This window comes from Sminthopsis crassicaudata, chromosome 2 (genome assembly GCF_048593235.1).
Source record: "Sminthopsis crassicaudata isolate SCR6 chromosome 2, ASM4859323v1, whole genome shotgun sequence".
In the NCBI taxonomy this organism is placed as follows: Eukaryota; Metazoa; Chordata; class Mammalia; order Dasyuromorphia; family Dasyuridae; genus Sminthopsis; species Sminthopsis crassicaudata.
The window spans coordinates 453,560,879-453,576,815 of NC_133618.1; the positions used below are offsets into that span (position 1 = coordinate 453,560,879).

Consider the following 15,937-nt stretch of genomic DNA (forward strand, 5'->3'; position numbering starts at 1 on the left):
AGCCTAATGTCACGTAGCTAGTGGCAGACGCAGGGATGTTGAACTGACCCAGCTCCAATTGGAGGAGTAATTTACCGGGGATCACACAAGCAGTAAGAACCAGAGTCGGGATTTGGGTCTCCATCTTCTGAATCTAAATACCACACTCTTTTCACTGCATACATAACTCCTCCTTGGTTTACCTTCATGATTCTCAGCAGAATCCTAGGCTCTTCCCAACCAGAAATAAGTCTCATAGGTTTAGGAAATTTCATTCACTCAACCCATTTATTAAGTGAGGAAGAAAAGGGGAGCTATAGCACCCTCTCCCTTGCTCTCGAGTTTATGGCCTAGTTTTGTTTTGTTTTTGTTTTTGTTTTTTTTTGGGGGGGGGAGGGGGAGGGAGGAGCAAGCAAATATGGTTGCAAATAACTCAATAAAGAGAATGACGTAAGGGAAAGGCAGGGGTCGGGGGAAGTTCGAGGCTCTGTGAGAGAGAATCTCCAGGGATTTAAATGGATTGACTTGAATAGGAGGAGGGCGGCAAAATGACAGATAGGAGAGAACAGGACAAGAATGGGGGAAAGGGGAGAGAGAAGGGAGAGGGGGAGAAGGTGGGAGGGAGAAAAGTGGGAGGGGAGAGGAAGGGGAGAGAAAGAGGGCGAGAAAGTGAGAAGGGGAAAAGAGGACGGGGAGAAAAAGGTGGGAGGGGGAGAGAGAAGGGGAGAGGAAGTAGAGAGAGAGAAAGAGGAGGGGGAGAAAAAGTGGGAGGTGAAGAGAGAAGAGGAGAAGAGGGAGAGGAGGTTGATGGGGCCAGGGGAAGGGAGAGGACAGAGCCAGTGGGGGAGGGGAGAAAGAGCCTCGAAGCCTGGGGCGCGAGGCGGTCGCTCCTGCGCATGCGCCACGCTTGGGCACAGCTCCCAGAGCGCGGCAGCTGTGAGAGGAGAGGACGATCTCGGCCTAGAGAGGCGGCGACTCCTCGGCTCCTATCTCCTCAGAGCCTCAAGCAGGCATCAGGGAAAGAAGATAGGGGTAAGGAGACGCAGGGCGAGGCCGAGAGGCGACGGAAGCTGAAAGGCGGGATCTTGAGGAAAGGAGACGCACCCAGTCAGGGCAGCGCCTGGACTTCTCCTCAGAGCTCCTGGAGGACTCCCCGCTTCCCGATTTGGAGGGCCGAGCTGTGCGCTCCGGGTTCTTCCTCCTCCTCCTCGTCCTCCACCACCTCCTGTCATGCACAGCCCCACCCCTCCCGTTCCAAGCCCCGCCCGTCCCCTTGGGTTCTAATGCCTGCCCTGTCTCTAACTCTGTGGAACTTGGATGACGAAACGTCACAGCTCACCTGGACGGGGAGCGGGCGGGGCCCCGCTCTGACTCTGTGACGTAAAGTTCTCACACGTGTCGCCTTCCAGGCTGTGCGCGCCTCCTCTCACTGACCTCTAGGCTTTCTTTCTTTGGTTTTTCCTGAAGATAAATTCTTGTCTTAGCAGCGCTGATCATCTGCGTTGCCTAGTTCCGAGGCCCATGGATCAGCGTCCCCATCCCCCGTCGGTCTAGTGTTAAGGTCCATCCTCTGTGTCCTTGTGTTGTCCCTGCCCTACAGGGCCGACAAAAATTGTAAAATTAGAGTTAGAGCCGGAAAAGACGTTAGAGCCTTCTGAGAAGCAGGAGACCCAGAGAGCTTAAATGTTTTTGCTAAATTCACTCACTGAAAATAGGAGGTAGAATGCAGATTCAAACCTTGACCTTCCAACTCCAAGTCCAGGCCTGTGCACCATCTTTCCCAGTGCCCCTATGATTCTGCTTCTCCAAACACCTCTTTGGAGAAGAGCCACAGGCAGCATTTTGCTGTAACAAATGTTTTTTATGCCGAACAAACCACATTAATATCCTGTATTTTCTATACTTTTGAATTCTGTGACTGAATATGTGAGCTATGAATATATATGAATATATGAATATGAGCTATTTCACTTTGTGAAACTTAACAGCAGCAATCAAGTTATATTAAGTGACGGCCATGTGTCAGGTGTTGTACTACAGGCTGGGTACTAAGGTACAAAACCCTTATTCACAGCGAGCTTCTGTTCTAATGAGAAAAACAAGAAGTACACAGAAAACAAATAGCATAAATGTGCTTATTTATGTGTGTGTAGATACATACATATACAAAGTCGTTAAATTCAAGACTGTGAGAGAGGGCATAAGCAATTGGAGAAATCAGGGAAAATCCTTGTGCATAATAAATAAATAATAATTAATAAATCTTAAAGAGAGGGACTCTGAGGCAGAAGTAGGCGAGAACACAATCCAAGACTGGAGGACAGCCAGTGCACAGGCATAGAGATGGAAGATGGATTTCCCTTATGCAATTTGTATGTGAATTTTTGAGGAATCCAGACCTATGAGTTTATTCCTGAGGGAACTGCCATTAAGTAAACTCCCTTTACCAATGAATTCCCTCTGCCCATGCAGATTGGTAACTTCTGCAATTTAAGATCATTGAGAATTGTCTGGGACATTGAGAGATTTGCCTCATGTCGTTCAGAGTTGCCCAATATCACACAGACTATAATTATATAGGGAAGTGGATGGGATAGGGAGGGGAATGGGAATTAAGTTCTTAGTTTGAACTCAGCTCTTCCTGACTCTAAGGCCTGCTCCCTTCCTCTGTGCCATACTGCCTGTCATAATCACTGTTTTCATAAAAGTTTTGTAGAAAAGATAAATTAAACTTACGGGCCCAGAGTTTTTAATATTCTCAGCCACCTTTTTTTTTTTTAACAAGGAAAGGATTTTTCCAGATTAAAACCTATTTTTAAAAATAATGTTCTTTTATAAATGCTGGTTATTTTTCTAGTTTCTAGCTTTCTGCCTCTTTTTTTTTTTAACTTTCTCACCCTTTTTCTTCACTTGAAAAACAAATTTTCTGTTTAATAAGTCAGAGCAACAATATGTTGTAATATTGTAAGAGATTAGCAGTTTACCTAAGCAGACAGACATCTATTTCCACATTTGCCAGCATCAGAAGCTTCTGATTTAATGTGGACATTTATTGTCTTCTACCTCTTATTCCTTTCTTGAACTTTTTGTCTTGTATTGTGTTGTTTCTCTCTCTCTCTCTCTTTCTCCTTTTTGCTGAGGCAATTAGGGATAAGTGACTTGCTTTTAGGGTCACACAGCTAGGAAGTGTTAAGTGTCTAAGGTCAAATCTGAACTCAGGTCCTCCTGACTTCAGGGCTGGTGCTCTATCCACTGCGCCACCTAGCTGCCCCTTATCTTTCTCTTTTTTAAAAATTTGATTCTTTTCTAAGAAGTTGTAAGTTGTATTTACAAATCTAAAGTGAAAATTCTGGTTTTGCTTAAAATGTCAATATAATTCAGTATTTTAGATAAGACTCAGATATTCTAGATAAAAGTTTAATTTAAGCAATAGATTAAATTAGGTAGTTTTATAAATGTTGATAAGCATTTACTGAAAGAACTTCAGATTTTCTTAAAGTACTTTCTTTGGTGAGGCAATTGGGATTAAGTAACTTGCCCGGTCACACAGGAAATAAGTGTTGTGTCTGAGATGGGATTTTAATTCGGGACCTCCTGATTTCAGAACTAAGTATTCTATTTACTGTGCCATCTAACTGTCCCCATCTTATAGTACTTTCTTTGGACCTCTCCCTTCTACCATCACATTCTATCTTGTTTCACACTTATTTGTAAACATGTCATATATGTGTATGCACAACCTGTCGTGTGTAACATACATGCAAACTATACTTTTATACATGTGGTACATGTGTGCATAAACTGTACCATGTATTGTATAAGTGCATGCCACATACTTGTTTTTATAAAAAAATTTTATAAAATCATATACTTAAGTATGTGTCATTGACATGTTCATATTTCTTTGTGTTCATATTATATCTACTCTATTCATTTATAAGATCTTTGAGAATAGGGATTGTGCTGTTTTTTATCTTTGTATCTCTACTTCCTACCATAGTGCAGGCCCTTAGTAAATGGTTATTGAATTGAACGATACTGTCTAAAGATGCCAATCTTATATTTCCAAAAGAAACAAACTTTCTTTAGGATAGGACAAGAAGATTTTGAATGGAAAAGGATGTTAAAGATCATTTAGGCAAAGCCACTAATTTTTTTTTAATTATAGCTTTTTATTTACAAGACATATGCATGGGTAATTTTTCAGCACTGACGGTTGCAAAACCTTTTGTTCCAATTTTTCCCCTTCTTCCCACACCCCCTTCCCCAGGTGGGAGGTAGATCAATACAGGTTAAATATGTTACAGTATATGTTAAATACAATATATGTATGCACAAAGCCCCTAATTTTAAAAATTAGGGAAACTGAAACACAGAAAGGCAAACTGAATTAGCCAAGATCATTTTGATAAGTAGAGTGAAGAGGTGAGCCCAATGTCCCTGATTACATATCCAGTTGGACTGAAAAGTTTTGATCCCATTTTAAAAATCTTCTTTCATTGCTCTTTCCAGCTCATTAAATCCAACTACGAAATACAGGCAACATGTTCTATACACATTTGCTTATGAGCAAGCGAGGGCCATTGGCCAAAATATGGCTAGCTGCTCACTGGGAGAAGAAGCTCACAAAAGCGCATATATTTGAATGTAATTTAGAGGCAACTATTGAAAAAATCCTGTCACCTAAGGTATGTAATTGGTTGAAGTAGAATCCTATTTGTGGGGAGGAAAGGGATTTAAAAAAAAACATTTGGATGAACTATGGATTTTATTCCCCTTTTCTAAATTTCCATAGCATCCCTTTTCTACATTATTCATTTTGGCACCTAGTCATACACTAGTGTTCATTCAATAACTGTCTGTTAAGCATTTACCACTTTCAAAGTATTGTGCTATGTTCTGTCTCTGATATAATTTAACCATTTCATAGGCTTACTAGAAAGATTCTTATAAAGTCGTCTAGTCCAGCCCCCTTATTTTGTAAATGAGGAAGCTGACTTGCCCAATGTCACACAAGTAATAATAACAAGTAATAATGGGATTCCAGTTCAGGTTTATAACTGCAAATACAGGATTTCATCTACAGTAAGTACAATACTGCTATGTTTTCTATTTAGAGGACAACATATGCACATAGATTGGTCCTAAAAAGAAGAGACAATGTTAAACTACATTTTAATTCTTGTTATAAATAATCCTTTAGTACCGTGCTGTGCATATAGTATACATTCACTAAATGCTTGTTGAATGAATGAAAAATATTTAATAAATCTTTATATTATATAATTCTTATAACAATAATACTATATTGTTATTTTCACTTCTTCTCTTTGCATTTCATTTAAGTAGTTTGTGGCTTTCGATGACTGAGAAAACTTTGAATAGTTGAAAAGAAGTCAGAGTAACACTTAGGAAATACTTTTGAAAAGCTAAGGAAATATCTAGAAATTTTTTTTTTAAAGATAAGGAAATATTTGTGATCTTTAAACGGATATAATTCTTATTGACTTGATGAATTCTAAAAAAATTTATTTCTGCATTCTAAATTCCTTATAAACTGATATTCTAAAAAAACTAACTTTAGTATTTTTTTAAAGGTAAAAATTGCACTGCGGACTTCAGGACATTTGCTATTAGGAGTGGTTCGAATCTATCACAGGAAGGCAAAATATCTTTTGGCAGACTGTAATGAAGCTTTCGTTAAAATGAAGATGACCTTTCGCCCAGGTATATAAAGCTATGGATTTGTTTTATTGTTCTTGGTGATTTCTTGTATTTTAATTTTATTTGGAAAATTCCAATTTGATGCACAGTATTGATTTCAAAGTAAATGTTGTGAATTTAAAATTTCTTTTGACTAAAATCTAAATTTCAAAGACTAGGGTCTCATTTTTAATTATTTTTTTTCCTTCCATGTTTGCATAGAAAGGTAAAAATTCCTCTGAAAAGTTGTATTATTTCACATTTTAAAAAATGTTTAATGTATCAAATAGCATTAAACCCACCCAAAATGCATAATAATATTCCTTTTAAAACCTCTAAAGATAAAATAAGATTGATTAAAAATTACTATTACTAGTTTTAAAAATCTTTTAAGGGCTTCAGTCATTTATGAAGATACTCCAAAGTATGTCAGAGTACAGCTGTGATAGTTATAAAATCTTAAAGTATAATTCAGCTACATTGTGCAATTGCCAGATTTTCTTTTCATTTTTCATAATATTAATGAAAGTTACCACTGAATTTAGTGGTATATGATTACGAATATTTTGCTTCCCACAGTGTCACTATTTATTTAAGTATGAAAAGAGCCCTGGACTTTGTTTGAGAAGACCTAGATTCCAGTCCCAAGGGTGTGAATTAACTAGTAACTTGGACAAACTATTTAATTTTAACAAGCATAGATTTCTTCTTCTGTAATATAAAGATAATACTTAAACTATAAGGAAAAATAAGATTATTAATATTATATATGTGTGTATACATGTGTGTATATATGTATTTTAACATAATTTTAAATTTTAAAGCACTATGTAAATATGATTGTTATGTTTATTTCCTTTAGGACTAGTTGATCTTCCAGAAGAGAATTTTGAAGCTGCTTATAATTCTATCACATTACCAGAAGAATTTCATGACTTTGATAACCAGTTACCCAATGTGAAGTAAATTATTTTTCTTATGTTTCTACATCCCCAGTAATAATCTACTTCAGTATCTTATCATGGCATAGATGTGACTTGGCTTTTTAGCATATTAGCCAGTTCATTATAAACCTATCACACAATTCTAGGTACTGGCTTAGTTAAATGAATAGTGATTCATCACTAGAGGATTGTACACCAAGAAAGGAGTTTTTCTGGCTCTGGTTAGCTCACAAAGACAGTCAATTAAGGCAGGGAGAGTTCATCATCTCCATTGAATCTTTTGAAATCATTAAAGATTTTTCCATATGTCTTGGTTAAACAGGGTCTTAAATTTTTTCTTACATGTTAATGTTTAAATTTTCTTCAGAGAAATGGATTAAGTTTTAAAGAGGATTACCTAGTAATTTGCTGAATACATCTGTCAAAAGTTTGAATTTAGTGTAATATATAATTTATTATAAACAAAAATTAACTATAAAGTCAACTTTTCCCTTGCTAAAAACATGTTTTCTGGTTCTCTGATGAAATACAAAAGAAGGGAGGGCATTAAAATTTTTTAAAAATTGGACAGTTTTGAAATAATTTCTTATAAATTACCTTATGAATTCAGGAAAAGAAGGTGATGGTATTGATTTACAGTTCATATTCATTAAATATGCAATGCTAGATAGAAATGTGAAACCAAACCAATAATATAAATGTGTCACTTCACTATTCATGCCTATACAGTGCTGAAGGGAAGCAATGACAGGAGAGATTAAAAGAAAGATACTTTGTAATGGGATCAAGCAAAAGAATTTTTGTCAAACTTGTGAGACTTCCTTTTCTCTTCAGTCTTGGTCTTATTACTTTAACTTGTAAACATAAAATGCATGGGCAAATTTGCACTTTTGACTAGTTGCTATCATTCATCAAGTTATTTGTCAAGACAGGACAATATTTTGCCAATATTTGTATTAGTGTATATCAGCTGAAAAAAGTCTGTGGCTATCTCATATAATTTATTCCTATGGAATTGACTAATGAGTTATAAAATATACAGTTGATATTTTTAGAATGAAATTATTTAGGGAGTAGGGTATAGACTCTCCAACCTAGTTATAAAATCTTGGTGCTTTTCTTCATACAATAACTTGGATTTTAAACTTCTCTTTAGTGCTATTGATGTTTCTGAGCACTTTACTCTGCACCAGAGCAAAGCTGAAGACATTACACTTAGAGAAGATTTCAGTAATGATCTGCTTTTTCAAGCTGGAAGTTTTGGTGAGAGTATTTTAGAAGTTAGAAAATAAATCATAAACAAGTTTACTTTTATTTCTGTGCTGAATTGAATCTAAATTGTGTCTTAGGTCTACTCTTGTCTTTCTCCTTACACTGATGCTGACTTTGGCTAAATCCTTATTTTTTCACACGAGGAGAACTAAAATAGTCTCATCTCATGCTAATCTTCTATTTTCTTATCCATTCTACTCATGACTCTTTGAACTGTCATTTTCAAAAATCTGTTTCCATCCTTTTGAATCTCCCTATTTAAGGACCTATAGAGGCTTCCTGTTATTTATCAAATCTCAAGTCCTTTGCTGGCCTAAAGCCTTCTTCTAATTCTATTTCTCTTTTATCTTCCAATATCTGCTTTGTGTTTCTGCCAAGAAAATTCACTTGTCACCCCACATGTATTTCCTGTCTTTGTGTCTTTGTCTTTTCCACTTCTCCAGCAATCCATATTTTCCTTCAAAAACACGTTCAAGCCAACTCCCTTCAAGAAATCTTTCTTTAATTCTTTGCCATTCTAATGACCCCAGAGCTTTGTGCTTTTTCTGTTTATTTGTTCATTTTGTCCTATAGTAAATCACACATTAAACTATTGATTTATAAGTACTTATATATTCTTCATGTATGTATTCCATTCAACAAGCATCTATTAAGAACAGCTAACATTTATATAATGCTTTAAGATTTACAAAACATTTTACACACATGTTTTCATATTTGATTCTCATAACCACCTTATGAGGGAGATATCATTGCTATTTTTGTTATTATGATATTCTGAATCTATTGCATATGCAAGATATCCTGCCAGGTACAACATGAATGGTTCTTACCCTTCTCCAATAAGGTATTACTAGGATCTTAGTTGGAATAAAACATGTACACAAATAAAAATAGTATAAGGTAAGGATGGTGTATATTGTGAGTTTGAAGCCCAGCTCCATCATTTATAAGTCTTGGTAAACAAGGTCAACTTAATTATCTACCATGAGTTTCAAGTTCCTCATCTGTAAAAATAATAAGACTACTTATGGTGCCAACCTCATATGGTGGTTTTGAGGACATATTTTGTAAACTCTAAAGTACTGAAACAAGATGAGTTATTTCTCTCAAATAAATTATAAAATTGAAGGTGGGAATCCTTCTGGAAATTTTGCCTTTTATTTCTGTGTATTATTAGGATTATGGGAAGGTAGGGATAAACCATCCAAAAGAAATAAAGGCAAATCATTCGTGCAGCCTCAGTTTCCTAAACTATAATGGTAGAGTGTGAACAATATGTCCTTGAAAGGGCTTCCAGACCTAGATATACAAATTTATGATGAGTTACCATGAAAATTAATATAAGCAATTTTCCATTGCCAAAATCTCCCTTAATTTCATAGAATCCAATAAGTAATATTGTTAAACCATAATAGATTTTCCTCTTGATCTCAGGAAATTGAAACTTCAGACAGAGTCCCCTGAAATCGGGCACAAAATAAGGAAGAGGGAAAAGCTTAGAAAGTACTATCAAGAACACTAACTTTACTGATTTTCTGACAAAAATTCATCATAGCCAAATTCCTTTGGTGTTTTCTAGATCCAGAACATTGGACAGTTTAGCAGTGTAACCAAAGACACAATTTATTATCTGGCATTCTTCTGTAGTAGAATAACCCTATAATAGTTCAGAAATAATAGGTATCCAATGATATCTGACCCCTGTAATTAAACTGTTTTTCTATGGCAAGATATCATCTTCCCTTTTCCTTCTATATATACTTTGATGTAATATATAGGAAGTATGATCAGGGCTAGTTTCAAACACAAGCAAAATGCACCTTCCTTTCTCCTGCTTTTATATATAGGCTTGTCTTTAAGTAGAAGAAACACTAGTGTCCTACTTAGGGGTATTGATTCTACTACTGCCTATTCTGACTCACAGTTTAGCTATTCTGTCTTCCTTGCTGTGTTAGTACTTAGTTTTTCATGTCTCTTAAGTGCCCATAGACAAAGTTATAATATTCATTTAGTGAGATGAGATCTGTTTTAGTCTTTATATATGTATATAATATTGTTATTTCTGATCTGATCCAAAGCAACAAATGTTTCTTTGGGTAATGTTAATTTACTTAATTCTTCTTTTTTCCTATAGAAGGTGAATTTTTTCAAGACTCAATATCTTGAATGACACTCTTATGTTTTAGTTTACTGGTTAATGTTGAATTAATTTTTTCTATTTTCATTATGGACCTAATATGCTTGCTATTATTTATACCTCTAGGAAGTTATAGACATATCTCAGGTCTTACTTATCCTGGTTGATCATTTCTTTAGGTGATGAATCTGAACTACTTAGGAGACAAAGCTTCTTTGATGAGAACATATTGACACGTGACAGTACAGTTTTGGCTGGACACAGTTTTGCAAGTCTTTTTGAAGAAAAATCTATATTATTTGACACTGAAGATGGATTTGGGGATGAAGGAGTTGCAGGGGACATGATTGGTATGGTTTAAAGTGTTTCATCTTAAATAATATTTTGTCTAATAAAATTATAGATTGTATTGAATTTTCAGACATGTTCCTAAAACTTCCCATCTTTTCTTCCATTACTTCCAAACTAAATAATTTTTTAAATTTAAAAAAATTTTTTTAAAATAATTTTAATGAAGAGAATATTCTTTCTCACCAAGCCCTTCTAGTTGTACTCTTGATCTTATCTCCTTTCATTTCCCCTAACAGATTATCCATACAATTTTTTTGTCCTTAATTTTTTACCCTTTCCAATTTGCTGGCTCCTTTACTATAACTTATAAACTCACTCTGTTTGCAGGTTTATTGGGTTGTATATATTTGTTATGTTGTTTGTTACATTTGTAGATTGCAAGAAAGGAGCCAACAAATTGGGAGGAATTTAAGAATTCTCTTTTCATTTTAAAAAAACTCTTCACTACAGCCTACTATCCTCTCAATCTATATCATTTATCTCCCTTTCGTAGCCAAACTCCTTTTAAAAAGTTTTTATTTGTTCCAATTCCAATTCCCTCCCGTCTTCTCAGCCCTTTGTAATCTACTTTCTGACCCCATCATTCAACTGAAATTGCTGTTTCCTAAAATCTCTTAATTACTAGATACAAGGTCTTTTTCTCAGTATTCATCTTTAATTGTCACAGTATTTGATACTATTGGACACCCTCTTCTTCTGTATAAGTTTTCATTACATTGTTCTCTTTTAGTTCTTTTAACTGTCTGGCTACTCTTCAGGGTTTTTTTTGTTTTGTTTTGTTTTGCTTTTTGTCAAAACATATACATATTTCATTCTCTTAACTGCGAGCATCCCCTAAGACTCTTCCATGGACCCTCTTCTCTGACTTGTTGATTTCATTAGCTCCATTGAATAAAGTTATCTTCATCTTCTTTTATGCAGATTACTCCCACATCTATATATCTATGGCTACTCTTCCTTTAAGATACAGCTCAGATACCAAATACTTTCATAATTCCCTCAAATGGCTAGTATTCTTTCTTCCAAACTACCTTATAGTTAAATAACAAGTTGGTATATATTTGAGTTTCTTAATTTTATATTTGTTCTGTATATACACACATTTATATTTGTTTTTTCCCATTACAATGTAAGTACCATGTGAGTGGGGATTGTTTCATTCTTTGTATTTGTATCCCTAGCACTTAGAATAGTGTCTGCTACTAAGTAGATGACATAGATTGCCACATAGATCTGGCATATAGATTGATTGAGTTTTGAAACATAAAAAGTTTGTACAAAATTGTTTATATTTTATCTTGGAGGCTGTTGGGAGCCACTGAATATTCTTGAAGAGACATGACACGATATTTCAGGAATATTATTTTGTAGGCTTCATAGAGGATTGATTGAATTTAGGACACACTAAAAACTGAAAGATCCATCAGGAAGGTATTGAAATAATGTAGATGACTAGTGTCTCCAAATTTGCATTTCATCACTATACTACATTATCTCAGCTACTCAGCATAACATCACTTAACCCTGTTTGTCTCGGTTTCCTCTCCTGTAAAATGAGCTGGAGAAGGAAATGGCAAATCACTGTAGTATCTTTGCCAAGATAGCTTCAAATGGAATCATGAAATGTTGGACATAACTGAAATGACTGAACAACAATAACAAAGTTCTAAAAGACAGAGGTAAAGAAGTACATTCTGGGCATTAGAGTAAAAGTCTGTTTGAAGACTTTTGAAGAGACTGGAGATGTACTGTTGTGTAGGAAAGGCTAATTTAGCTGGACTTAAAGGGTTCAAAGGGGAAATACTGTATAATAAATATGGAAAGATAGAATGGACCCAGGTTATGAAAAGTTCTAATGCCATTTGTATTTGAACCCAGAGGTGTGAGGGATCCATTAGGTTTTGAGCTTATTGAGAAAGGGAATGACATGTTCAGACCTTAACTTTGGGAATATTTAAATCTTTTCAGCTTTCTAGTCCTGTTTCCTTTCCTATAAAATTAAGGGATTAGACTAGTGGATTTTTAAATTCCCTTCTAGTTCTATGTGTGATGAACTTGTTATTAGTCCCTTTAAGTCTCAGTTTTATGTAAAACATAACTTGTATTGTCTATCCCATGAGAATTTTGTGATGAAAACATTTAGAAAATTACAAATCTTAACATAAATTTCAGGGTTTTATTATTATATAGATATGTAAGATCATAAGATACACATATACCAGAGAAATAGCTTTCCAAAAATTAGAATTTGATAAAATAAATTTAACACTAAAATCCTATGGAATATAATTTAATCTTTTTAAAATCATACTATAGATATGCAGAATTGCCAGTAAATACAGAATTTAAGTTGATGAAATGTCATGTAATATCAGAAATAATTTGCTGAACTACAATATTAACTATGTTTAAATAAACTTATTAGCATCACAATTGTCCTAAATTTGGTTACATTTGATTATATATCATATGGTTTTAGTTTTACAAGTGATATAAAACCAGTGATACAAGTGACATAAAACTAAATCAACCAAATGTCGAAACTGCATTCAACACATTTTATTCAACATTTATTTTCATGAGTATACTTTTTAAACTTCCCATGATAAAGTTACATATTATGTTTTAAAGACAATCTGTTACAAGATGACCACAATATCCTGTTGGAAGACTTTGAATTGGAAAAAGAAATTTCTCTGCCTCCTGAGCCTCTTGAATCATCTGAATCAATAGTTGGTGAGTTCTGATTTGTATTTATGTACTTCCTAAAAAAAATGAACATTCAATTTAAGTATTATAAGCCCTAACTTGATATAGTACTATAATAACAAAAAGATGATAATACCTTTGAGTCTTAGGGTTCTAGGAGACCAGGGTGGTATTTTGAGTTCTAAGATGGCCTAGCCTGGAAATCTTGCTACCTGGGAAAAAGAGTGATTACATAGTATTAGTTATGAAAGCACTTTTAAGTGATTTGCCTAAGTGCTATGCTTTTGAAATTACTTGTGTTGACCTATTTGGATACTTCAGGGATCTTTGATTTCATCAATATAAATGGAATTTTAAATTGCAGCTTCTTTACACATTAGTAGGTGGTCTTTATGAGTTTTCAGGGCTAAAAAGTATTTTGGAATTAAGTGGTAAAATATGTATTATCTATAAATATGCATAGATACATATAGTTTATAATAATGTAACTGTATAGTTAATTATTAGTATTTTCCCACTTGAAATAAATGTTGATTTAACTCACATAATAATCCTTTAGTTCTTTAATAAGAATTCAAGTATTATAGTTATAATTAATTCCCATTTTGACTATTCTCACTTTTCAATATTAGATTTTCTTTTGACCTTAGATTAGAAATTTGAACAGAGAGGGAGTTATACACGAATATGCAATTATAGTTCCTTATGGATCCATAATTATTAGCAAATAATTTATAGTATGTATCCACTGTTTTTAATTTACTTATAAGATTACTATTGCACTTAGTTCTTTTATTATTCTATAATTAGCAGCACTACTTCTTTGTGACATATTTGTTTTAGTAAGATTATCATTATGTATTCAATAGAAGAAACAAACAATTCCGAATCTGTATATCCACCTGACAGTCAGCAAGTGAATGGAACTATGCCAATGACAAATGAAGAAGAGGAATTTACTCTTGATCCAATTGATCCTAGAGGTTAGAGTCATGTTTGGGTTTTTCCTTGAATATAAAAGGATTAAAACTTAGAACATAATTGTATCTGGAATATTATGGAGTGTGATAATGTATTGAATACCTATGAAGTATGGCAAGGAGTAGGTACAATAATAGAATTTATAATACAGTAGGAATGCAATGAAGGAACCATAAAATGATGCATCTTTTATATTTAGCACTTATTAAATTCTATATCCAATTTGGTGTTGTATAAAAAAAGGTGGTTAAGTGATGAAATGTTTGAAAAAGATCTATAAGGAAATATTGAAGATTGAGGTGAAAGACTCCCTCACCATAAAGCAAAAGTGTGGAGCGACAAAGAGACAAAAAGTGATGATCTTCACATTTATGTAAGAATTTGGTGGAGAGAGGGTGGTTAATCATCTCCAGGTATAACAGAATAAGAGAAAATGGGCTTAGATTGTTGGTGAGAGATCATAAATAAAACCAAGAAGTCTCCTATGGTGAAGCCTATCAGATACTAGAATGGATTGTGAAGGAAAGTTGTGGAATTATTTTCTCAAAAGAGCTTTAAAAGTTAGATTAGTATTCTGTTTGGGAGATGGTGTAGATATTTCTGCCTAAACTCCTTCATAAAGTACTAATATTCTATATAAAATTATTAATGTTGATTCTGTAATAAAATTTCAATGCACATATCAAAAATATTCACTACATGTACATTTTTTCTAAATGATAAAAATCTATTTTGTTCCAAAATTTCTGATCCCTCTTATCCCAGTGGATATTCTGTACTATCCAAATTCCCAGGATTTGCATTTATGAATTCTATCAAATTAGTTTGGGAATGGCTGGTATAGAAATTACAGAATGAACTAGATACTATATGAGCTCTGGAAGTTTCTTCTATTTCCAGGGGTTCATTACAAAAGTAAACGATATTGTTCCTCCACTGATATCCTTGCATTACTCACAACTATAAGTTATGAGAGAAGGCACCATATGTACCATGGTTGGGACCAAAAGCAACTCTGTGTGTGTGTGTGTGTGTGTGTGTGTGCTCATCTTTCTGTCTGTCTCTCTGTCTCTGGTGTGCTACTCCCCCAATGCTCTGAGAGTTACTTGGAAAAGTAAATTATTTAAGATCTACTAGCACTAAGTAAATCTCCACCTGAACTGAGAAGGAGATGAGGAGGAAAGCGATAGAATTCTCACTCCATGAAATTCTGCAGAATGTATTACTATGCTCTTGAGACCCAGGAAGAGAAAAATGCAGCAAAATATATTCTGACATAAATCCCTCAGATACAATTATAATAAAGAGCTTAACTAACCAAATTTATGTATATTTCTTAGATATTGCACAGGGAAGGAAAAGCAAACGTAAGAAGAAGCTACTTATTGATCCAGTGAAGGAAATCAGCAGTAAGACCATGCACAAACAGCTTAGTAACTTTATGGATACACTGACTGTGTTGGAACTAGCACCGCCTACCAGACGTTTGATGATGTGGAAGGAAACAGGAGGAGTAGATACCCTTCTGTCAAGTGCTACCCAGTTTCTGATTAATCCTGAGCTTAAAATGGTAAACGTTTCTGTCTTTTTATACTGACATAACATTTACATTATGTAACAGTAACAGAGATGTTACACATCCTTTTTCAAAACTTTGTATAAATAGAATTAAAATACTTAAGATACTAATCTGAATGGATGCAGCATAGTTCACTGGGAAAAAAACAAACCAAAACGTTTTAAAACAAAACCACTTTTCTTGTGATTAAAAAAAAAAATTGAATTCACGTCCTATTTCCCCTTTTGTAACCTCTCCTTAATCACTTATTGTCTCTGAGCCTCAATCTTGTTATTTTTC

At 34.3% G+C, this 15,937-nt stretch overlaps 1 protein-coding gene across 3 annotated transcripts in view; it reads left to right on the plus strand.

Annotated features, from left to right (window-relative positions):
* Positions 1 to 885: 885 nt before the first annotated feature.
* Positions 886 to 15,937, plus strand: part of RAD21L1 (RAD21 cohesin complex component like 1) — a 34,568-nt gene continuing 19,516 nt past the window's right edge. The window contains exons 1-9 of one of the 3 annotated variants that reach the window (XM_074292846.1): positions 886 to 1,011; positions 4,492 to 4,667; positions 5,577 to 5,706; positions 6,545 to 6,644; positions 7,783 to 7,889; positions 10,218 to 10,388; positions 13,021 to 13,125; positions 13,968 to 14,081; positions 15,420 to 15,649. In XM_074292846.1, the coding sequence (XP_074148947.1) occupies positions 4,524 to 4,667; positions 5,577 to 5,706; positions 6,545 to 6,644; positions 7,783 to 7,889; positions 10,218 to 10,388; positions 13,021 to 13,125; positions 13,968 to 14,081; positions 15,420 to 15,649 (1,101 nt within the window). In that variant the 5' untranslated portion in view covers positions 886 to 1,011; positions 4,492 to 4,523. Of the gene's footprint in view, positions 1,012 to 1,947; positions 2,033 to 4,491; positions 4,668 to 5,576; positions 5,707 to 6,544; positions 6,645 to 7,782; positions 7,890 to 10,217; positions 10,389 to 13,020; positions 13,126 to 13,967; positions 14,082 to 15,419; positions 15,650 to 15,937 lie in introns of those variants that run through there. The other 2 variants (XM_074292848.1, XM_074292849.1) reach the window with 2 other exon arrangements.